This window comes from Heliangelus exortis, chromosome 16 (genome assembly GCF_036169615.1).
Source record: "Heliangelus exortis chromosome 16, bHelExo1.hap1, whole genome shotgun sequence".
NCBI lineage: Eukaryota > Metazoa > Chordata > Aves > Apodiformes > Trochilidae > Heliangelus > Heliangelus exortis.
In genome coordinates, this window is record NC_092437.1 from 15,281,184 (window position 1) to 15,305,540 (window position 24,357).

Genomic DNA, 24,357 nt, shown 5'->3' on the forward strand with positions numbered 1-24,357 from the left:
TGAGCTGTGTACAGGCACTGGGAGCTATCAGAAAAGATGGGGTTTGGGGCAGTGCTAAGGAGCATTAGTGATGGTTCAGGGAGGAGTAAGTTTCTTGGCTAAGGCTGATGACCCACTTAGGATATTTGTAATTCATTGTAACTGACACCGAGAAGCATATTTTATTTGGAACAAATTTCAAGCAGGAACAAGTTTCAGCATCTGCATTTCCACAGTGAGCACAATGAGGGACAAAACAGGTTGGAGCCTGCTTGGCTAAGGGTGGGGACCTTTCAGCAGGGATGGGGAGGGCAGTACGGGAACCAGGTACAAGGAAAGGGAAGGAGCCGATCTTCCTCCCCTTCCTTCCTCATCCAAAGGGATGGGTGAGGACCAAGTGCCAGGTGTGTGTCTGAGGAAGGGCAGAGGGATGTGGGGAGAGGCGGCTCCTCCCCAGGGGTGGAGGCTGCACCTGGTGATTAACTCCCGAGGGGAGGAGTGGAGCTCATGCGGAGCGCTGAGGGGACCTGGTGGGGGGAACTCGGGAGTGTGAGGAGGCCAGGAAAGAGCTGGAGTCAGACAGAGGATTAACCCCGCTGGAGAGGTGCTCCTGGGCATCAACACCTCGGGTCATGTTCAACTACCTGGGAGCAGAGGTGAGACCCCAGTTCCACCGCAGCTATGGGGCACAGCAAGGGGTGTCCGGGCCCCTGAGGAGCCGTCTGGAGCAGCTGAAGAAGCCGTGGTGGCGGGAACTCACCCCCCTGGTGCTGCAGCACAGCGAGACGGCCAGGCTGGCCTTAGACGCCTTCCTGGAGCAGGGGGAGCCTGGCTACCTGAGTGCCATCACTGAGGAACGGGAACTGCCTTTCCTCTCCAACCTGGACATGGAGTATATCAGTCAGCAGAGGAACCAAAGCCTTCCAGATCCCACTGCAACGAAAGACAAAGAGGCTGAGCCTGGCGACGAGGACCCTGCGGACAGGGCCTCCCTCGACTCCGAGCTGACGTCCGGCACCTACTTTCCTCTCATGTCTGACGTGCACCCTCCAGAGCTGGAGCTGGGGTGGCCGGGGATACCCCTCCTGACGGTCACTGGCCAGACTCAAGCCACTGTCATTTTCCAAAGGAACAAAGCCAACAGCATTAAGGATTTGCTGCGGTCCCTGATCAGCCGGGCGCGGATGGTAGGTACAGAGCTCTGGTGATGTCCCACACACGGACACCCCGCTCTCCAACCTCCTGAGGTCGTTGCTTTTCCTCTAGCAGATCTCTAACTCTTCCAGCTCCTTTTCTTTCCTGTAATCTCTTTCCACCTGGGATTTGGTGCCCGTTGAGGGCTCTGTAGCTGCCCCAGAGCCTGGAGCCAGCGTGTGGCTGTCCCCAGGTCCCCTGCCAGGGTTGTCCCTCCCCAGGGACATCGTGTTAAGCAGGACAAGAGGACACCTCTGGTGAGTTGTTGTGGGAGAACGTAGGGCCTGAATAAATCAGTGGGGCTGAAGAGCCCTGCCCGTGGTTAAGTCAGAATACATCAGCACATCCTCTGGACTCGGTGTCTGTGCCTCTCTGGGTTTCAGATCCGCCCGTTTGGTCCCATCACCCAGTTTCGGGTGGGTAGAGGTTGCCAGCCCTTGGATCTCATAAAATCCAGGTGATTACAACAGTGTCTTGCCAAGCCCTGTCCTGCTGTGCACTTACTAAATCATGCTCCTTCTTGTTTCTTTTTTTTTTTTGCCCCTATGGTGTGGCAGTATCTCAGACACATTTTCAGCTCTTACTGACTTTTTCCTCTATGGATTTTTTCATCTGTTCCGTGTTCAATACTTTTGTAGTATTTCATTTCAGTGGGTTGGCAACTCTGAGTAAACTTTTGGTGCAAAGTACACTTCTAACCACACAGCTTCTGTGCAGTGTCTCGTATCACTCCAGCAGTTCCTTGTTTAACTCTGCAGTCACACCCTAAATTCATTACCTCCCAGTGCAGAAGGTGGGAGATGGAGCTCTGCTGAGCCTGCTCTGGCTGTGCCAGGCACAGGAGCAATTCCCAGCCAGGCTGAGCAAAGCCTCAGCTGCTGTCACCACCAAACCAAATTGTGTTGTCCCCAGCTGGGGCCATGCAGCAGCTCAGATTGCTGGGCAGCATCATAACATCATCCAACAGCCACATAGCAATGAGATCTGGGTATAATAGGAGGTAAACGTGGTGGTTTTTTATTTTTTTTTTAATCCAAAAGATGACTTTTGCCATGTAAGCTACTGCTCAGTTGTAAGCAGCCCTTGCTTAACACCTGAACTTCTACTTCACCTTTGCAGACAAAATACAGGAAGTAGGTGACAAAAAGTTTTGTTTGTCCTTGCAGGGACCTGATGTATGATACTTTAAATGATCTGAGAAGTCCTGTGGCACTTGTTACAGCCCTTCCAGCAACGGGGATTAAGACATAGTCACCGCAGAAAGGCACAAAGTAAATGGCAGCCAAGAAGTGTCCCCTTGTCATTTGGCAGCTGTCCCAGATCTCTGATCATATTATGATCCTTTAAACCACATGAAAACCAACTTGCTGCTTTCTCAGGTCACAGGAACTTCTCTCTTGCTGGGAGGAGGCTGCCCAGGCAGTTGGTGCTTTATTGTACTTTTAAGTGCAGCTTGAGCCTTTTACTTTTTTTTTTTAATTTGCTTCTAAAAGCACTGACAATCTCCAGACAGTTCCAGTGAGGGATTTTCACAGGGAGTCTTTGACTGTCATGTGAAATGTGAGAATGAGATTTCAGCCACCTTACTGGTTATTGCTGGTGTTTTACTGGCTTCTGTGTTAGGAGCCCTGGCCAGTGCTTCCCTTGATTAACTCTGTGACTGATGGCAGTGCCAGCTCACCCAACCCCACTTACACAGCTTTAAGCTACTGACTCATTTTCCCCAACAAACCAGCCAAAAGGATGTTACCTGTGTGTCTTTTAGTGACAAAAGAGCAACCAGATGTAAAAACATCTTTTGCTGGGAGTGCAGAGAACCACTTCCTTTTTTGCTTTTCAGATAGTTTCTCCACTGGACTTTAAGCTCTTGTCATACATCCCTCCCCTGGAGGGCTTCTCCTCTTGTGCACCTGCAGCTGACAGAGAAGGGGATGCAGTGCTGGGGGGGATGTGGGACAGATATTGAGATCCCTGAGTGCTTTTCCTGGCTCCTGTAGGAGGAAGGTGTGTGTCTTGCAATACTGTTTACTGTTTTCTCCTGCACAGCCTCACAGAACAGCACCAGCACCAGTATTTTGCAGCAGCACATTGGTAGTGACAAAGCAGCAGAAAGGACATTTGGTTTTATTTTGCTGCTTTTGCTGCTGTGGTTTGTCTTTCTCCTTGGCTGTATTTAACCAGCTGGCTTTGAAGATGCATTTTCAGAGCTGAGTTTTTCTCCTCGCAGACATAAGATGCAGCACAGCCACACCTTAGCCTGCATTTGATAATCCTATTACAATTTTACTTTTGTTGGATGGGGCCCAATCCATTTTGAGCTGTCCACTCTGCTTCTTTTCCCCTTCTTGGACAGCTCTGTGTCTGCTTCTCCGTGCAATGGCAGCAGGGTCCCTGGTGGTCCCCCAGGGTAGCAATGTGGTGCTTCTGGTGACAACCCTACAGTAATGACCAAGCCCACACTGCTATTGGCAAATACCAGTCAGACCAGTTGTGCTGGCTGGAAACAGACAGATGGCAACCCCAGTGGGGTGCTGGTAACTGCTCTACTTCCCCGAGTGATAAGTGTGGTAACTGCTGAATTGTGACTTTCCAGAAGTGGATTTAGGAATTTCATTATTTCATTATTTCATTATTTCATTTCATAATCACCCTTGCAAAGGCAAGGGGTGAATTTTCTCGAGCCTGTGGGGCAGCTCTGTCTCTGCAGCCTCCTGAGCTTGCCGAGGCTCTGCCTTGGGCTCAGGGCTGAGATCAGCACGGTGAGGAACAGGGATGCTCTGAGTCAGCCCCAGCCTTGCAGCTCCCACCACTGGAACTGAGGGGCTGGAGGCACTGGGCAGAACATCCCTTGGGTTTGTAAAGGCAGCTTGGCTGAAATGCCCAAGGCTTTTAAGTGTGAGCCATGAGCTGCCAGGAGCCTGAGCTGGAGATGGTGCTGAGGTACCCAACTGCTTTGTATAGAGCTGCTGGAGATTATCTCTGAGGCTTTAGACCTCACTTTAGACCCCACGGTTTCAAGGGAAGACTTTCAGGATCTTCTTGGCTCTGGGGTTGAGCTGATGTTATATATAAGAGGTGCCTGCTTTGTTTGCTGAGGGGATAAGGTGCTCTGGGTGGTCCTTAGGGTTGTCCTGTGGTGTCCCCTGCTCAGGATGAGCAGCCTCACCCTGGGCACCTGCATCTCCACCACGTGAGGCTGTAGTGGGGTAGAATTTCCTGTCCCCTCCCAGGGATGCCCCTTGCTGCCCAGGGGAATGCCAGCCTTCCCACCTGGCATCTGCTCTGGGTGCTTTCCAGCACCACCAGGAGAATCTCCACCCAAATTCCTCCTGAGAAGAGATCACAAGTGAGGAGGCTGTGAATGGAGCCAGGACTGTGTGAGCTCCTGGTGCCAAGCAAAGACCCACTCAGGAAAACCTGAGTCTGCCCATCTCTGAGGGCTCCTCCCAGCTGTCCCAGTGCCTGAGGCTGAGCCAGGGCCCTGCCATGAGGCTGCCAGGAGACACCAAGGTGCCACCAGTGACTCTGTGCCATGTGCTGCCACAGCACTGCCTGCTCAGCACCATCCTTCTCACAGCACTGTGGGATCACTCTGCTGTTCTGGGAGCAAGCAACAGCCCCAAACTCTGCCAGAGCCCGTGAGCATGGGTAGAGAAATGCAAAATGGTGTGGACCTTCTGTGCCTCAGCCTCTGGGGTCTGGGGACAGAGGAGCACTGGTCTGTCCTGGCTCCAGCATATTGACTTCCCAAGCCAAGTTTAGATTGTCTCCAAGGCCAATCCTGCCCCTAGACCCAAGCCTGAGATGAGCTGGAATATAGTGAGGCAAGTGTGGCTGAGAGGGATTAAGTCTCAGGCCTTGCAGAGGGTTTGGGATGTGGCTTTTTCCTTGGTGTTCCATTGGAGCATGGGTGGCCCATGGGAGTCTCTTGGTTGAATTCCTTTTGGTCTTTGCCCAAAGGCCAAGTACAAAGATCCAGAGAAGTTCTTTTCTGGGGGGGTCCCTAATGCTGATAGCCCAGCAGCAACATCCATTTGGGAAGCTGAAGATGTTTCTCACTGCTTTCTGAGCTCCTCCAGGGCTGACTCTGCTGTCCATGACAGAGGGACACATTTCAGGAGCAGGGAAGAATTTGCCAGAGACTCATAAATCTCCTGGGAAGGGAACAGGAACACCAGAGGGGCTGCAGAAGAGGTGTCCTTCAGAGTCAGACTCTGTAGACTCTCTCCCAGGACCAGGGGGAGAGGGTGGACACAGTAGGAAGGATTTTTAGGTCTTGTGTCTCAACATGGATGTCTGGCATCACACCAGCACCCAGGAAGGTCCTTCCCTAAACCCTGGGGCTGGGATGGGCTTTGGGCCTGTAAGATGTTGAGGACAGTGTGCAAGGCATGGTCACAGAGATGGTCTCTGGGGACAAATCAGATAAAGCAGGAAATCTTGTCCTGATGGAAAAGGGATAAATCCCTAAGGGAGCAGGAGCAGCCCTGCAGCACTGCTGTCCTCCTCTGCCCTGCCCTGGGGCCAGGGGCTCTCCATGGGGTGAGCAGGCAGAAGGGAGGCAGCTTGGCAAGGAAAAAGAGGGCAGGAGAGCAGGGGGAAGCTGTGCCCATGGCTGCTGCCTCACTCAGCACCTCGGCTGTGAGTGTGAGCCTGGGAAGAGGCATTTTATGAACAACCACAGAGCAGAAGAGCCATGGGGCATGGGCAGTGTGAGCAGAGGGATGAGTATGTCCCCACTTCCCAGGACACTGACACTTGGTCCTCCCTGGAGCTATTCCAGGTCAGAACTGGGGATGTGATTCAGCCTGTTCCTAGTGGAAGCTGGAACCACTTTTACACCTCCAGCCCGAGCTCTCCTCCTCATCCCACTGTGGGGGGAGCAGGAGGGCAGAGCAGAGCTGCCCCTGCATGGATGGCTCCATGGGATCATTGGGATTCTGGAGAACTGGAGTCAGGGCTGTGCTCTGTCTATCACAGTTCCTTAGTACAGCTGTGACCAGTTTCACTCCTTGCTGCTTGCCTATGGTACTCTCCCTAAAACTCTGATCTAACATGCCATGCAAAATGCTGCCAACCTGGAAGGAAAAGCAACAGACAGATTTCTTAATCCCAAAAGAAAGGATGATGGTATCTCTTAATTCATCTGGGCAAGAATAAAACAGCAACACAGCTGCAGAACAGGACACCTGAGCGACTTAGAAACTTTATTACTAAAAGAAAAATAAAACCCCTTCAAAATAAAGCCTTTTGGGGAAAAGGTTTCTCCCTCCTCAGAGGTGACAGGAGGTGTGTGGGAATTCCCACCTCCTCCCCAGGTGCACAATGAGCAGAACAAACTGCCCTGCATCTCGTGTCTGAGGTGGAGTGCAGGGTTGGCCACTGGAACTTCCCTCCAAAGCTCAGTGCTTTTTGGGGCATCTTTGTTTGGGCATTCCCTGCCAGGTGCAGGACTCAAACTCAGAGTCATGTACACAACTTACACGTAGGAGTTGCCTCATTTACTGCTAGGAAATGGGAAAGTCTGGGGCTGAAGTACTTGGTCAGTCATCCCATTATTGTTTCAGCTTTTGAAATGAAGTTGGCCTGTAGGTAAATCCTCCTCTGCTTTGCCTTGTTCAGCCCCAACGTGTTGGCAGCTTTCCTGAGTCCCCAGTGTCAAATGTTGATGGTTCAAGGTCTCAGTCACCAGGCTGCTCTGCAAGCACCCTGAGGTGAGGTGTGTCTGGGCTGACAAATCACCCAGCTCAGCAAGTGCTCTCCTGCCTGTTCCTCCTCCAAAGGTCTTCTTGGTTCCTGTCCCTGACAGCCAACAGATGGATCCCAGCAGTCTCCTCCTAATCCAAATAATGACTGCCTTGGTGCTGTCTGCTGGCAGCTTTACTCAGTGGGGACCAGTGGAGCATCTTCTCCAGTCACATCTCACTCTATTTATGGTTCAATTCCCTTAATCACTTGCTCTGCTTGTGGGTCATCCTGTACTTTGAATTTTCTAGTTCTGTTCAACTTGCTTCTAGCAGGCACTTGTCATGACCTACTTTCCATTTTCTGTATGTTCCTTTCAGGGTTTTTGAGAACTAATTTAGCCCAGATGGTCTGTTGCCTCCCATCCCATCTCCATGGGTTGCTACGAACTTCTTCAGTCTTGTTTAAAAATCTGGCAGTTTTCTTTAAAATTAGGTTCCTTTTTAAAACTCCTGCCTTGTGGTCCTTGTATCTTGCAAGTCTTCAGTTTATTGAGGCAGGTTTTGTTGCCTGTGGATTTTTGAAATGCTGTTAATGTTGTTCCTTCCTCCTGCTGCTGGGTTTCCTCACTGTCCCCTGCACCCTGGGCTGCCAGCAGGGAGAGGATCCTACCCAAACACATTATTCTACAATCTTGTCTTGTTGCCCCTGGGATGGAACAAGGAGATGTGCAAACTTCATCAAGTTACCTCTCTCTTACCTGGCAGTGTGTTCCTCCTGAGAAAAAAAAAAAAAAAAAGATACTTCTTCATATTAATACAGAAGTATCCTCTACAATAGCTAATCATCTACCAAAGCTGGTTATCTATGGACTCACTCATACCTATAGGATAATTATTCTGGTCAATCCCAGCTCTTCTGTTTCTATACTGTATTTCTGGCATATTTTCTTAAGGCAATGCATACTTGTTGCATCCATGATGAAAGGGTCTCCCAAGGGAAGTTGTGGATTCCCCCACTTTGGAAAGTTTGAAGTCTCAGCTCAACAGGGTGCTGAGACATCTCACATAAATAATAATATTAGAAGGGTTGGACCAGGGGATCCTTGAGCTCCTTTCCAACCTGACATTCTGTGATTCTATGATATTCAGATTTTGGGCCCTTTCAGCTATTTCTTTCTGTGAATGACAGATGGGACAGGAGGTGGCTGGGTGGGGAATGTGTTCATGCTTAATAAAAGCAATTTTATCTGCCATGGTGGGGTAAGGGCTCTTGAACACAAAGGTCCAGAAGCAACCTCCACTCATGTGGCCGCAGCTTCTCAGTAACTCAGGAAGTTTGAATACCTAAGTCATAGTTTCAAGAACAATTTACTTGGGTGTGAGGTCTCAACAGTCTCTTGGTTTCCCCCCCCTCCCCATCTCTTTTCTCCTGGCTAGGTGATAGCAATTGTGATGGATCTGTTTACAGACATGGAACTCCTCTGTGACCTGCTGGAGGCCTCGAGCAGGAGGCACGTCCCTGTCTACCTGATCCTGGATGAAGAGTACTTGAAACATTTCATGGAAATGTGCAATAAAATGGCTCTTACTCAGGACAACTTACCAGTAAGTTTTCAGTCACTGAATATGATAAAGAGGTCTGGGAATTGATAAAAACTGTGCACCCTTTGCCCTGTTCTTTGTGCCTGGTCCCTAGCACCTAATCCTTCTCCCCCTGTCCCAGGCTATGAGACCTCTTTGGGCCAGGAAACCAAGATCTGTCTGGAAGCACAGGGGAAGGAGTGGAGGAGCCTCTTTGTCCCATAACTTGGTGTTTTGTCCTCATTTTAGTTTTACACACAAGAAGTGTGAGGTGAGGGTCAGTAAGCTGCAGTTCAGGGCTTTGCTGGGCTGGTGCAGGTGGGCAGGCAGAGGGAGAGCAGAAACCCCACCTGGGTCTGCACCACATGGATCCCTGTCCCCTCACTGCCCCTGCTGGAGGACATGAAGTGATAAGACACAAATTGCTAACAGTTCAGATCCCTGAGCTCAGTTTAGAGCAGAGCTGCTGTGGTGCAGGGTGGGGAAGGGAAGCACTGAGTCCCCTCAGATGTCCTGATGCCAAACCTGGGTGTCCCTCAAGCCCCAGCCCTGCCTCAATGTGAAACCACATCAGAAATCTCCTGGTGAGATCTGCTGACCTTCCAGAGATGTCCACCTCTCCTTGCTGGTCCTGATGTCACATCTGGTGCTTGCATGGCTAATGAGCAGTTCCCTGCCCATCCAGTGACTCAGTGCCAGGGCTGGTGACAAATGTCTCCTCTGCTGAGGCACCTCAAGCACTGTGCTGATGGTCATGCTTGATCCTCACATCGAGGGGGGATGAGTGTACACATTTTATTCCTGGCTCTGAGCTGCTACAGGATGTGGTGGCAAACCTCCATTTGGAATAATTGGTGACAATTTGGGGCTTAATGGGGAATTTGGGGCAACGGCCCCTCCAGCACCTTACTTTGAAGAAGATTGTGTGAGCCCGCTGGCACCCAGTCCTGGTGCTGAACCCCAGCACATCCCCAGTGCTGCAGCAGTCACAGCAGAAAACTTCACTGTTGGTTTTTTGGTTTTTTTTCAAATTGCTGTCTGCTGGACCTGAACCCACAAGCAGAGTGGCACCAGGCAGTCTGGCTTTCCCGAGAGACTCCAGGGTTCTCATCTCATTGCACAATCCAGGGCCTGGATGGCCAAGAGGAAGAAAGAGATGGAAAAAATGAGCCAGATCTCAGAATCACCCAGCCTTGGAAAGGACAGAGGGAGTGAAGAAATACTCTGGTGATATCCATTACCTGAAGTTGTTTTAGCTTCCTGGGGTGGGAGTGATGAGGAGTGGATGAAGCTCCTCCCAGTGAGAAATGGTATCACTGAAACCTCAGCACTGGAAGAAAAACATCCCAGTTCTGACTGGGAACAGCATTAGGTGAACACTCCTCAAGGATCCAGTGGATCTTGTTCTGCATCAGCAACTTGTGGTGGCATTTCAGAGTATCTCAGGTTCATGGAAGTTGGCAGAGACCTCAGGAAGTCACCGAGTCCAAGCTCCTGTCCAAGAGGTCACCTGTGAGGTCAGACGTGGCTGCTCAGGGCCTTACCTGCTCTGGTCTTGAAAATCTGCAAGCATGGAGCCTGCACCAGCTCTCTGGGTAACTTTCAATGCACAACTGCCCTTCTGGGGAAAAAGTTTCTCCCTCCTCAGAGGTGACAGATGAGGACATCTTCTGGGACACAAGAAGGCACCAAGTGAGAGCTGCAGTGCAAAGAAAGTCAAGTTTCAGCTCTGCCCCTGTTAAAAGTTTCCATGAACTCAAGAGAAGACTGGACAGGGACTCGCAGGAGAACTCCAGGGGAAATTCCCACTAAGCCAAAGCACAAGAGGCTCGGGCTCCCCTGGTGAGAAACCAGAGTCAGCAGCAAGGTCAGGGGCAGCCACATCAGTGTCTTCCTCCCATTGCCCTCTGTGAGGGACAGAGGGACCCCAGGCTGGAGGAGATCTCCTCCTGCTTCCTGAGAAGCCCTGCAGGCAATGCTCCTCCTGGGGTGGGTGGGCAGTGACCTGGGAGCTGGAGCATTCCCACCCTGCTGCCTCCCCAGCAGATGCTCCTGGGGACCTGGAGCAGAGGAAACCCATCAGGAATGGAGTCACCCGTGGCAGGGTGGTTGCCTGGTGCTCCTCACCCCTGGGGCACAACTTGAACCTTAGGTGAAGCCAGAGGTGGCCTGGGGAGCTGATGGGAGGAGAGGACACAGCCCTGGCCAGGAGCAAATCCTGGAGGGGTGGCAGGGGGCTGTGTCTGCAGCCTGTGGGGATCATCTCTGGGATAATCCCAGCTGTTCCTCCTTGTGCTTTCCCTGCAGCCTGGGCTGTCAGAAACTGCTGTCTCTGGCCAGAAATCTCCTGCAGCCTCCCCCAGGCATCTCCCACCTCCCCAGCAGACAGGACCACAGTGGCTTGTGCAGCCTGTCCCAGCTGCCATGGGGCTCTGTCCCCTGTGGGGCTGCTGCTAAGCAGGGGTGAGCAGCCCCCAAAGGGACCTTCCTGGCCCAAAGCAGGTGGTGACAGCATGGCACAGGTCCTGGTGGCAGGGGAGATGTCCTGGCCCTCCAGTGGGGGATGCTCTGGGCAGCCTGGGTGCAGCCTTACACGTGGTTTTTCTGTACAAGATGTTTTGTTTGGCTCTGTATCAGACAGACCAGGCCAGCAATGGTTTCCAGTGATTGTTCCTCTCTCCTGTCTTCCCCAGCTAAGGTGCAAATAACTTTTCTTATGGTTAAAACCCTCATGTTGCAAAAAAGGCTCCTGATGGGCAGCAAGAGCCTTATTTCCCATTTTGCAGTGGGCAGTTGGTTTTAAAGGCCAAAGTCATCAGAAAAGGTCTTTGCAGTCTTTAAAGCAGATGAGATCAGTTCTGTTTCATGTGAGTGCAGCAGCTGAAAATGTTGAGCATTTGAAAATTCACTGATAAAAGCAATTTCTTAAAGTGCAGTTATAGCTCTCTGCAAATCTTTTTTATTCAGCAGTATTCTGGTTTCAAGAAGCCTGTCACTGGATAAAATCAGAAAATCACATGCAATTAGAAACTGGTGAGTTGTTAAGGGTCAAAACTTCAACAAGTGTGGTTAGTTGAATATTATCAGTAACCTGGAAGAAACCAAACAGTCTTACATACCCCACAAAGGACCTGTAGCCTCATAGGATTCTCCAAATTTTTTTCAAACCAGCATTTGTACCTCAGTGCAGCTTGTTAATAGCTGCTGGCATTTTTACCTTAGAGAAGCAGAGAGTATGACAAAATATTTGGTATGTAGAAACCAGGAAATACTTCATGCCTTGCTACATTCTACCCCCAGAACTCCTGCTTGAGGGAGTCCATCAGTGCTGCAGGAGAGCACAGCTTTGGTTTAGTTAAATACCTGTCCTCACAGCTTGGCTTGCTTTGGTTTCAGAACATGCGTGTGAGATGTCTGAGTGGAGACACATACTACAGCAAAGCAGGCAAGAAATTTGCAGGCCAAGTTCTGGAGAAGTTTGTCCTGATTGATTGTGACCAAGTTCTTACTGGAACATATAGGTAAGGAAAAAATAGCAATGACTGTGGCTGAGACTGGGGACACTGAGAAAATATTAATTACCACAGTATGGAATAATGTAGAGCTTTATTTTCCCCATGATAATGATACACTGCTTTTCCTCTTTGTTTCCCCTTATAAATGTCAGGTTTAATTTTGGTGCTTTACCTCCCTCTGCACCATTCTCTGGTTAGCTTTGCTTTTTGTTCAGAGACCATTAATTGCTTGCCTGCCACCACCACTACTGCCTGGACACATCTCTCTGAGTATTGCTTCATCTCTTAAAAATGTAAAAAATGTTCTGCCAGGTGAGATGACTCTGCCTAGCCCAGAGTCTCCAGCTGATGCTGTTTAGGGAGAGCAGCCCAAGCTGGGACCTGTGCTCCACCTCTTGGCCCCTGCAGCATTCCCAGGCCTTGCCCACATCCCTGCCTGCTCCTTCAGCTCCTGCTCTGCTCCCCTTGGCCACGAATCTGCCTGAACTCATTGTCTTTTCCAAACCAACCCTCTCCTAATTCACTGAAGTGCCCCTGGTCCTGGTGCTGCAGACCCAAGCAGCTGCCCCACACTCAGTCTGCATCTTCCCCATTTTCCAAGCCTCCAACTTCTCCACCTTCCCTGCTCTTTTCTTATCCAAAGTGAAGACCTTGGCCTTTTCAGCCTCTCCTCATACAGCTGCTGCATCTCCTCCATACTTTTCATTCTCTTTCTCTAACCTGTGTTATTCTTGAGCCCAGAACAGCCCCTGTGGGCAACATTCATTGGATTTTTTAGCTGCCATTGCACCCTGAGCTGGTGATTTTGGAGAAGAGTAAATGCTAATTCCAAGCTCATTCCTGACTTGTTCCAGGTTCAGCATCAGAAAGGCCTGAACCTGGTATTTTTTCCCTATGGGAAAAAATTGTTAAATTAAATTATTAAATTATTAAAATTATTTTCCTACACTGAAGTTCATCTGCCACTTATTTGTCCACTTGCTCAGTCCTCTGAGGTCCTCAGTGAGGTATCCAAATACCAGAAGGAACTGAGGAGCCTCTGCAAACCTGGGGATTTCATTACACCCCTCCATGCCTGATGTCACCTGTAGGATGAAAACCAGGCTCTGGGGCCATGCTGGTGACTCCTCCCTGTGCTGAAAAATGACCACTGAGCCCTCCCTTATGCATCCTTTGCTTCCAACAGCTCTCAGTCCATAACAAGACCTTTCCTCCATGCTCATGGTGACTTAGCTGCTCAAAGCCCTTGGTGCAGAACCTTGTCAGAGGCTGTTTGGAAACCCCCAAAAATATCTAGTTGACTGCTCCCTTTATCCATGTGCTTCCTGGCTCCCTCACCAAGTTCCAGCAGGTCTGTGAGGCTTGAACTTTTTTCATGCTTCTCCATGCCATCAGTCATCCTGTTCTTCCCAGCACACTCTGCCCTGTCCCAGCCTGGAGGTCAACTTCTCTGGTACCTGGTCCACAAGATGACATCCAGAACCCTCTCTGTAAATGGGATCATACTGGAAATCTCCAAGTCCTCAGCAAAGCAGCCTTTGTGGTGGCCCTGGTACACAGGAGTGAAAGACATCTCAGTGCCACCAGCATTAGCAATAAGCAAAGAATTAATTGAGGTCCCCAGCCATGGTCTTGCCATCTCTGAATGTCCCTCTGGAGCCACAGGGGTGAAATAATCCCTCCAACTTCTGACCTGCCAGTGCAGCATCTCTGAACAACCTCAGAGCTGTAGACATCTTTCAGGGTGCTCCTTTCAACCCTTTTTGAGTAATTACTGCATTTTTACCTAGTTACTTTTCTTGAAATTGAATATCCATGTGCTGTATTTATTTAGATTGCTCTCTCCTACTACAGAGTTAAAATTGTGTTGTGAGCATTATTACAAATGGGCTTTTCCACTTCTACCTCGTGAACCAAGTCTTGTGCATCATTCCAGACCACATCCTGAATAGCATCTTTTCTTGTGGTTCAAAACAATTTAAACTAGTTAAGCAATCATTTCTTGCTTCCAAAAAGTTTTTCTCCACAGCTCATCCCAGTGAAGCATTTCCCCAGTATGTACCTGGGTGGATGAAATCTCCCACTGTTACTCCTGGTCCTAAATTTGCAGCTTCTGTACCCTGAGTTACTGTTGCCTGTTCTGAGCAGGGGGTTTGGTACTGTTCTTGTACCAGATTTTTATTACCAGATTCTGAGTTTTCCACCTCCAGCTCTTTCCCACAGTATTTTCATGCTGTTGAGCATCATGTGTCCAGAGGCAATGAGGTTGGGGAAGGGTTTAGAGGGAAAAGCTGCATGGGGAGCAGGAAAGGCACTTGGTCTGCTCAGCCTGGAGAGGAGGAGACTGAGGGGAGACCTCATCCCAGCTCACTGCTTCCTCAGCAGGGAAGGAGGAGGAGCAGGCACTGACCTCTGCTCTCTGGTGACAAGAGGACCCCAGGGAATGGCAGGAAGCTGTGCTGGGGGAAGTCCAGGTTAGATATTAGGGAAAAGTTTTTCAGCCAGAGGGTGGCTGAGCAGTGGAACAGGATCCCCAGGGAAGCAGCTATGGCACCAAACCTGCCTGAGTTCAACAAGTGTTGGGATGATGCTCCCAGGCACATGGGGTGATTCTGGGGGTGCCCTACACAGGGACAGGAGCTGGGATTGAGGATCCTGATGGGTCCCTTCCAGCTCAGCAGATTCTGTGATTCTGTCATTCATCAAGTTTTGCCTATCACTGTGTCACTTACCCCATACCATGAGATCCTCTTGTGGCTTCTGATTATCCAGTTTTCTTTTGACCCCTCACAATAATTTTGTCACAACCTCTGATCTGGACTCTTTCTACCATTTTTCAGGACTGAAAATATATTTTTCTGAATATGTTGAGTAGCCTCAATCCCAGCACAAACCTTGTGGGATTCTACTGGGTAAAAGAAAACCATTAGTAGCATTTGTATCCCACCTTTAATCAGCAATTACACCTCAGGAAGACCTTCCCTTGTACCATGACCACTAAATCTTTCTAAGAGTCCCTGCTCCATGAAATCTCTTTGAAAATTCAAGTATCAAACAGATAAAATGCATCTGTGTGCCTGCTGCCTGCTTCAAAGACCTGGAAGAGGCTTTTGAGGCATGGCTTCCTTCCACAAAAACATGCTGAGTCTTCAGCATTATGATTATAGTTATTTATGCATCTAATCATTTTACTCTCTATTTGCTTCTACCAGTTTGTTCAGTATGGAAATAAGAGTGGCTCGTTTGTAGTTTTCCAGGAGCCCTTTAGAAGGTTCACATTTACTGCTTTCCATTCCTCTGCTACTATGTTCAGTTTTAAATGATAGGTTATTCACTGGTTAATAATTGGGAAATTGCTGACTTCAGGCTTTCAAAGCTGTTTACTTTAATATTTTCCTTTAATGTTTCTTTTAGCTGCAGTGACTTTTTGGATGTTTTAAAATGTTTTCATTTTTATAGGTACATTTTCTCTGAGACTCTAATATAGCATCTTTAAACACTCTTCATGCTGCCTCAAGCATTTAACCTTTTTGGTTACTCTTTTAGATTTCTTTTAATAGCATTTTTTAAATAGCATTCATCACTTTTCTCTTTTGAGTGTTACTATTGTGGATTATTTGGGTCCTGAAAGAATCTTTGATATGGGTTCATCATGGTTCTTCTTTTGCCAAGTGGCCTTTCTAAAGAACCTGTCTGAACTGGTAACGTTATTTCTCCTTTTGTTGGTTTTCTGGTCAGTTTCTCCAAAAAGCACTCATTTTTAGTCTCTAAAAGGCAGGTTCTGCAGCTCTCCTGGCAATGGCTCCCATTCAGCGTGGCTGTACCTGAATCTCCCCTTTTTCCTCTGCTTTCTGCTGAGTCTCTCAACATCTCCTTCACATGGCAGATTTACCACCAGCACTCTGCTCAGAGAGTTCACAGCATCAAAATAATGCTCTGGTTTCCCTATTTAGGAGTAGAATTTTAACCCAACAGGAACATATTTCATTTGTTATATCATTTATCTTATTTGAATCTTTTTCTTTAATCCTTTGTGCCACCCCTATTATCCTCTGTGTGTCCTTTCTGTATCATTTCCACCTTTGCTGTTCCTTAATTTTCTTCTACCCAGAAAGTCTCTGAGGTGCCTCCTGTGTCAGAACCATCGTTGCAGCTGAGGTATTTCACAACATTTCTGTTTCTTCATTAATTCAATTTATGTGTGCACATAACCATTTGTATCTGATCTGCTTTTTCATTACCTTGCACTTTACTATACCCAGGTTTTTTTGTTCAGATGTTCTTCATCAATTCTAATTTCTTACCTAAGTGCCATTGGTTTCCATCCTGCCCTCAGATCAGAATGCAGTTTTCTTGCTTTTATTCCTAAGGTAAAGTGGGCAATCTCAGGGTGTGTGGCCTTCTGCAGATCCCAGCTTTGCCCCAGGTTCACTGGAAATCCTCCCTTTGTCTCCTGCAGTGAATTGTGCAGCAGTCAGGTTTCATTTAGGCTCAGATGGAACCCAGCTTTCTTTAGAGTCAGTCCATTCCTACTCCTTCCCATTGCCTTATGATTCTGCCACCTTTTCCCTAACATAATTCCCATAGCCATGTCCTGAAATGCTCTTTTACTTCTCTGTCCCATTCTAAGCATGGAAGAACAAGCATTTAAGGCTACCAAGAAAATCCTGATCTTTTTTAGCTTCATACTTAGGTGCTTGTATTTTATTTACCCCTGAGATTCATCATCCTGTCTCTTTTGGTGTGAATGGGACCTATAAAGACATTGACCAGTGGCTTCTCCATAATGTTCCATAATTTAAATCCAAATACTCTACTGTCCTTCATCCCAACAAGCTCACTCTTCATTCTTTGCTGCCATCCTGCCTCATCCTTGTGCCCTGGAGGGCAGCACCTTTGTGTTCTCTGTCTCCTCAGTTCACCACCACTGTTCAGCACCTTCCCAGCACCTTGGTTTGTACAGCCTGGGACTGGTTACCCCACTGACCCCCAGCTGCCTCTTTTCCAGACTCCACATCTCCTGTTCCTCAGAGGGTTCAAGTCAAGTGAAAGGACTGCACGTGTCTTGTAGGTCACAGTGGAGTTCACATTTCCTTTTTGCCCCACACTATGAAACTACAGACTTGTGTTTTCCTAAAGACTTACTCTGACCCTCAGAGCTGCTGCCTACTCATTTTCCAGCCTATTTTTACACCTCATCACAACTGCCTGGAATGTATTTTCTTGCAAGATTTTTGTGTTGAGCTGCATCCATTTTTTTTCAGGACCTTTTTCAACCTCATGGTTCAACCTGTGCAGTCCCTCTCTGTTGGATATGATTTGGCAATTTAAAGAGCATTGCACTCTCCCATTATTTAAGCTGCTCATGAAGATATTGGACAGCACCAGAGCCAAGAGGTTTGAACCCTCTGGAGTGCCCACACATCCTCCTGTGTTGGCAGTGAGCCCAGGTGTCTTGTCTCTCCACATCTTCTCTTTCAGAGGGTGCCTTCCTAATCTTCCCTACACTATTCCTGTATAGCAAGTGTCTGACTTCTTCAGCTGTAAGAAGTGACTTTTTCTCCTCAAATGCACCTTCAGTTATGCCCCAAATCCGTTTTCAGTCTCTAGTCACATCTCTAGCCATCAGATTCTCTCTTCTTGGTGCAGTGTTACATGCATCCATCACCATGCATGGTGACATTTTCATGCTGAACCCCACTGGGCTCTATGCTGACATATTCCTGGATGGTTTTGTAAAAGCCCTTCTGATTTTCCAAAATACTCTTGGCAAGCTGAACTCATCCTGCTATCTTGCTGCCTGTTGGTATGAGTCAGGGATGGGTTTGGAGATTTTTCTAAATATGGGAACCAAGCTCACTGCTCTTACCTTAAACTACTATAGGCAAATTGCTTTAGACCCCTCCACTCTTGTGTATTTAATGATTAAATATTTCCCTGTGTTTTCCACCTTTTACTTTATAGTTCCTCTAAAGAAAGACAAGGAGAAAGCAGGGTTCCTCTAGGGACATCTAGAAAAAGCAATAATCTAAAATCTTAACTATAGTTATATATCTCATTGCTGAGTGCCATTCCAGGCACCAGAAGCAATAGTATGTTTGTTTGAGCACTTATTTAACATAATAATGAAGGATATGAAGATATTTAGTAATGCAGCAGATGAGAAGAGCCTGAGGGCCAATGGGGCTACAGCCAAACAGGCTCTTGAACAGGAAAACAAGAGTAAACATTTGCCAGGTTGGGCCTAGAGAAAAGAGGTGGTGTCAGCCTGAAAGGCAGTTCCAGGGATGTTTGAGTTGCCTTAGAGGAGATTAAATTTCCCAGCTCCAAATAGAAGAGGGGGAAAAAGCCTGGGTGTGTGTCCAGCCTGGCCCAGAGAGCACAGAGCTCACTGCTTGCTGTACTCTTGGGAAAGAAACAGAAGATTTGGGGGTGAAGCTGAGAGGACAGCTGAAAAATGAGAGAAGAAAACTGAAGGGATTGCAAAAGGTCTGTGCCAGGCTCCAGTCCAGAGGATGAAAAAACTCAGGAGATGTTTGGTAATGGGCAGGCTTGAGGCTGGAGGGGGCTTGGGAAGGTCCTCATGGCTCAGGTATCCATGTCCCAGGTGAGGAGAGAGAACTTTTAGGGGAAAGTTGCAGATCTAACTTGATAGGAGTCACCTCAAGAAAGAAATTATAATTAAGCAGAAAGTGAGTGCTCAAGGAATGGAAAGCAAAGAGGGGAAGAATAAAGTGAATCCAGAAGGCAGAGACAGGGCTGCTGTAAGGAGGGATAAGACATCAGAGATAACTGAAATGGGTTCCCCAAATGAACCGAATACATTGCACTGCTCTTAGTCCCAACAAAGATGAAAAATGAGGTGTGAAAATGGTGTCAAGTGCATTGGAAGAGATCTTAAAGAGCTCACTGCAATAAAGTCAGAGTATTGTTATCTTATCAAAGAAAATGTCACTGGAATTAAAGGTCTTAGAGTAAGGAGTGTTCTGTAGTGTCTGTGTTTAGCAAGCAGCAAAAATGACACAGGGAGTTGGCACACAGACAGGAATGGCCCTGACCAGTAAGGGGACAGGAAAGCAACAAAAATTAATGCTCCAAGAAGCAAAAAACTGCTAAAACTTGGTGTCTCATCAGCTGGGAGGAGCTGAAGCAGACAGGAGCTGTGGGGAAGACTTGTGGGTCCCCTGCAGGGTCCTGCTGTAGAAAGGTCCCTGAGAACAGGAGCAGAACTGACCTGAGATGAAGCTTTGGGTGCTGCTCGGGGCCGGGGTGCTGGGCTGGGCTCCCCGATCCTGGAGGTGATGCTGGAACTGATGCTGGAACTCCATCTCCTGGCCAAAGCCTGAGCTGCACGGGCTGCTGGAGGCTCCTGCCCCGGGGCACCCATCCCATCCCACCCTGTCCCACCCCATCCCATCCCATCCCAGGCTTCTGTCACTTGTGCCCCACAGTGATCCAGAGCTGGAGATGGGATCCCTGTGAGCAGCAGGTTGTAATGAAAAAAAAAAAAAAATGGTGGGAATATCCTACTGCTTTTAGAAACTCCCAGGAACTTTTGGTGTCCCCAGCAAGGAGCTTCACACCTTCTCTGTGTGCTGCCTTGTGCACTGAAGTCCTTCTTGGAGCTCTAACCTTAACTTCAGGTAATGCCTCATTTTTATACCAAGAGACCAAGCATGGCCTTTCCCTGGCTGCTTCCCCAGCCCCACTCCTGGCCAGGAAAACCTTCATCAGAACTGGGAAAGGTCCTGGCTGGCAGAGCCCCCTGGTCCTGTCCTGGACTATGGCAAAGAGGAGGCCACCAGGGGCTTGGGTGGTTCCTCCCAAGATGGCACAGAACGGGCAGGCCCACTGGACCAGCATGGGAAACTGGGACCCAGTGGTGCTGGGACTGGGGCAAGAGCCATAAGAGGAATGATCAGGAGGGAGAGGCAGGGGCCATGGGGGGCTGCTGGGTGTGGGGCTGCTCCCTGGCAGGGGAAGGGATGGGGGGTGTGGAACAGGAGCTGCTGGGTGCACCCCCTCCTGTGTCTCTGCAAGGTCACTGCTTGGGTGAGAGGGTGAAGAGAGAAGGGGGAGGGAGGGAAACCTGAGCCAGAGCTGCTGGGTGCCTGCTGCTGGGCTGGGGGTCCCTGGTGGGAGCTGTGGTGATGCCTTGATCACAGCTCAGCATCCCAGGGGTTGTGTCTGAGCCAGGATTCCTCCCAGCCAGAGCCAGGGGCATCGACACCACCACTTGCAGAGCTCTGTCTGGGTGAAGAGGCAGGGCTGGCAGTGTCCCCCAGGGCTGGCAGTGTCTTCTCACAGCTCATGAGAAGATGCTCCCAGTGCCAGAGGTGCAGAGCTGTCCCTCAGGACAGGGGAGCTTTGTGTGTCAGGAGCAGGCCTGGAGCTGGGACAGAGCTGTGCACCCACTGTGCTGCCAGCAAGGTGGAAAGGAGCATTCCCAGGAGCCTCTCCATGCCCCTGGGACAAGGTCAACACGGGCTACACAAAATCTCCCCTGTCTGGACTCCTGGGTTTCTTCAAAGAACTCTCCCAGCTTTGTGAGAGATAACTTTCCTTTGTAAAAGCCACCTTTCCTATTACACCAGATTTACCTCTATGGCCATTAATTGTATTCTTCAGAAGAGTCTCTACTAATTTGTGCTGTGCAGTCATGAGGCTTAATAGTCTGGAACATAAAAAAGATCATATCTCATTATCAACCTCCCACTCTCCTGATAACCAAGGCACCTCAAAGTGAGAGATAACACATCCTGGTGAGCAGTTGGGCTGTTTCATCCTTGCATTCCTTTGGTGCTCTTGGGTTAATGTTACCTGCTCCTACCTGGTCCTCCCAATTTGGTCCTTGCTGCTTTGTTGATGTTTTCTCATCTCTTCTACAAAGATCTCAACCTGAGCCTGGTCCTCCCTTATGTTGTGCAGAGGGTGGGTTCAGGGCAGTGCCCATCCCAGTTCTGACCACATGGACCAGGTGCTGTCCCACAGAGACCTCAATATTCTTTCTTATGCCTTTTGCAACGTGTGATCCAAGTGTTTTGACAGATGAGCTGTCTGCTCTCAATAGGATCTTTTGTCATTTGGCCATCACAGATATTTCTGGTTTGGTTTGGTTTGGTTTTTTCTCATGCCTCTCTCTGAGTTGTCTGCATTTGCTCTGAGCCTCCAGTTTGGTATTTCTGGACACTCTTCATGCCACTCTTCATTTTTTTTTTACTTCTTCATTCTTGCTTAATTTACCTGTTTTGATATGAAGCAGAAGAGTACTGCTCTATTTTATGTTGCTCTTTAAAGGGGTGTGAATGCTGAGTGTCAATATACTGCTTTCTTCAAAACAAGATTAGGAGCCACCAGAGCTGCATGTGGCTCAGGAACAAGCCAGGAGCTGCTTTTCCTGTGAAATGTTCCAAAGCCTTGTGCAGAAAGCATTGACAAGGTACCAAAACATAGTACCAGCATCTTGCCCTGAAATGACATTTAGCTGAGAATAATTGGGATTTCCCATTACAGTTCCTCTCCTGTAGTTTCTGTGATTCCCTCCTGCTCTTCTCAGAGTCAGGTTCTTGCTTTAGCAGCTGATCATGCAGCCCTAGGCTGCTGCTTCTCTCTGTGAAGGCTCTGGATTAATTAACACAATTGGTCTGCTAATCTGGTTTGACTCCAGCAAGAATAAAAGAATTAGCTGATGACTGGGATCACCAGGAGCCCGGGGAGCCTCCTCTGTAGAACAACCTCCTCTGTTTAATCTGGGAAAATGAGGATTGAGAGAGGTAATTAAGTTACAGTTCTGGCACAAACAACAGATAGGGTTAAACAGATAAGGAAAAGATGCAGAGTGGCAATTAGTGAAAGGTTTTCCCTAGCTGGGGCAAAGCCAAATTAATTTTAAGAGGAACATCCCAAATCTCCAGAAATGATCCCAAGCCCTTGTACTGTGAGAGCAGGCCCTGGGCTGGCTGGACAAAGGCCACAGGAGGTTTAACCCCATCCATCCCAGAACTGGGTGCCAAGGGAAAGACAGAAAGGGTCTGGGGAATCTCCCAGCATTACTGATGGAGAGCATCAACCCTTCTGTCCGGAGGAATTCCTGGGGCTCAGGAACCCTCTGCTCAAGGCAGTGCCCAAGATTTTCCTTCACAGAATGGTTGGGGTGAGAAGGGACCTGGGAGGGTCACCCGCCTGACCCCACTGCAGGGACAGGGACAGCTTCTGCTTGTCCAGGCTGCTCAATCCCTGTCCAGCCCAGCACTGAACTGGGGCACTGACCATTCCTCACCCCCCAGCAGCTCCTTCAGCTCTGTCCCACGTTGCAGAGATCAGAACCTGAGAACCTGAGCTCCTGCTGGGGGAGGGGAAGGAGCAGAAGCCCAGGCATGCCCTGAAACCCCCCACATCCCCTCCTCACCCCTGGGGAAGGTTTCTTGCTTCCCTGGGCTTCCCTGGAGCAGTGTCCCCATGTCCCACAGCACCTCCAGGCAGCTGGGGCTCTGCCTGCTCCATACAAACCACATCCAGGGATACCCCTGCCCAGGCTGGGGGGTGGGGAGCTGGGGTTCCCCCTCCTGTGGGCTGGCAAGAGGAAGGGGGGAAGGAAAGGCCTGGAACTCACTGCTCTGCTTTTCAGGCAGGGACCAGTTGCTGCTCTACATCCCCCAAAGGGTGAGAAAAACCCTCTGGTATGTTTTGTTTGTTGTTTATGTTTTCATACAGCCCATCACATCCCCAAGCTGACATTAAATGAGTGCTTTGGGGTTGTTCCTTTGTAATCAGGTAACAAGTCCATCCATCTTTCCACGTGACCTCAGACTGCAGGAAAGGTTTTAATGACATCCACTGGGTAGCAACACATCACTCGAGTATTAAAATCAGTGCTGGGGGTCTTGGCACTCTGTGAATTAATGTTACGTGTGTGGTTTTTCTCTCTTTTTTTCAGTTTCACCTGGCTTTGCAGCCAAGTCCACACTGGCCTGGTGACCCACTTCCGTGGGCAGATTGTTGCAGAGTTTGAGAAGGAATTTCGGTATTTGTATGCAGAGTCCAGAGCAGTGACCAACTTCTGTGTGCCAGGCCCTGGGACATCTCCCTGCTCTCACAATACCTCCAAAGTTGACAGTTACCTTTTAAAACCCTCACAGGCCAACGATGCTGAAACCTCAAGCCCTTCCAGCAGCCTTTCCAATGTAAGCATCAGAAGCATCAAGATGTCTCCCTATATGAAAAGCTCCAGCTGCAATCTGCACCAGGAGAAGCAGGATTCAGGCTCTGATTCTGGTACTAAGAAGGGGAATGAAGACTCAGTGCTGAAACCCACTTGCCCCAAGCAGCCAGGGGAACCCCCAGACTTGCTGAACAGCTCTCCAAATAAATCCACCCCGGCCTTGTATCAGAAACCAAATCTCATGACAGCAAGGATATTCCTGCAGCCCGAGCCTTCCCCTGCCCCGAGCTCCCCCAGACCCGGTTATCAAGGGGACAGCAAAGCCAACAGCAGCCACTGCTCCCCCCTGGCACAGGAGCAGCCACTGCTCTCCCTGTCCGAGGGTGCCAGCAGCAATGGGACAAGCCTGAAGCAGAAAGGGGCGACTGCAACCTCTGGGGAACCAATAGCAGAACCTGACAACGCTTTTTATGGGATGGAAAAGAGACAGAGTCCTGGGGAAGGAAAACTGGAGCTGCTGGCCCCGTACAGCCAGCTGAAACGGGAGAGGAAGCCCGTGGTCCCTTGCTATGATAAACTCCCCGAGGACGTCCTGATGGCAAAGAACAGTGCCTATGGGGCTGAGAAAAGGATGACTCTGGGGCACAGCAAGCTGGATCTGATCACCAAGTACAACAAGTTGAAATCCAAACACATACACAGCCGGTTCGAGCTCTGACCTGGGCCTTCATCCGGCCTCTGGGATGAGTTTCAAGTGGTTGCTTTTCCCCACCAACCCCGGTCATCTCGGGGGCTTAAAATCAAAATGTGGGTGGCAAACTGTTCCTATTAAAAGATGTCTGTGCTCTTTCTGGTAGCTGCAGGTGCCTGATTCAGATGAGGTCCAGCAACATTTTCAGTCTGCAAGATCACAGCAGGAGAGAACACAGTAAACACAACCCACACTGCTGTGTTCTTCTTACCCTTTGGGAGGAGAACCATTTCCCCCCAAGAAAAATTCCAGCAAACCCTTTGCTACAGCTGGGAACCGTCTGGCCACAGAGGTCTCCAGGATGACCCCGGGTTCTTTTCCTCTGTCTGTGCAGGAGCTGCAGGGGGGGTGCATACAGGGACAGTCACAGGAAGGGGCTCTGGGGGGTCAGGAGCTCTGGCACTGCCAGGAGGACACAGGGACAGCTCTGGGGTGGTGCTGGCAGGGACCGGGCAAGCGGGGAAGTGCCACGGGTCACACCGGGACCAG

General features: G+C 49.3%; 1 protein-coding gene across 1 annotated transcript; it reads left to right on the plus strand.

Annotated features, from left to right (window-relative positions):
* Nucleotides 1-347: 347 nt before the first annotated feature.
* FAM83C (family with sequence similarity 83 member C) lies at nt 348-23,973 on the plus strand. The gene is made up of 4 exons (XM_071759740.1): nt 348-1,166; nt 8,298-8,465; nt 11,838-11,962; nt 22,893-23,973. The coding sequence occupies exons 1-4, from the start codon at nt 612-614 to the stop codon at nt 23,833-23,835; spliced, it is 1,791 nt and encodes a 596-aa protein (XP_071615841.1). The 5' UTR covers nt 348-611; the 3' UTR covers nt 23,836-23,973.
* The last annotated feature ends 384 nt before the right edge of the window (nt 23,974-24,357 follow it).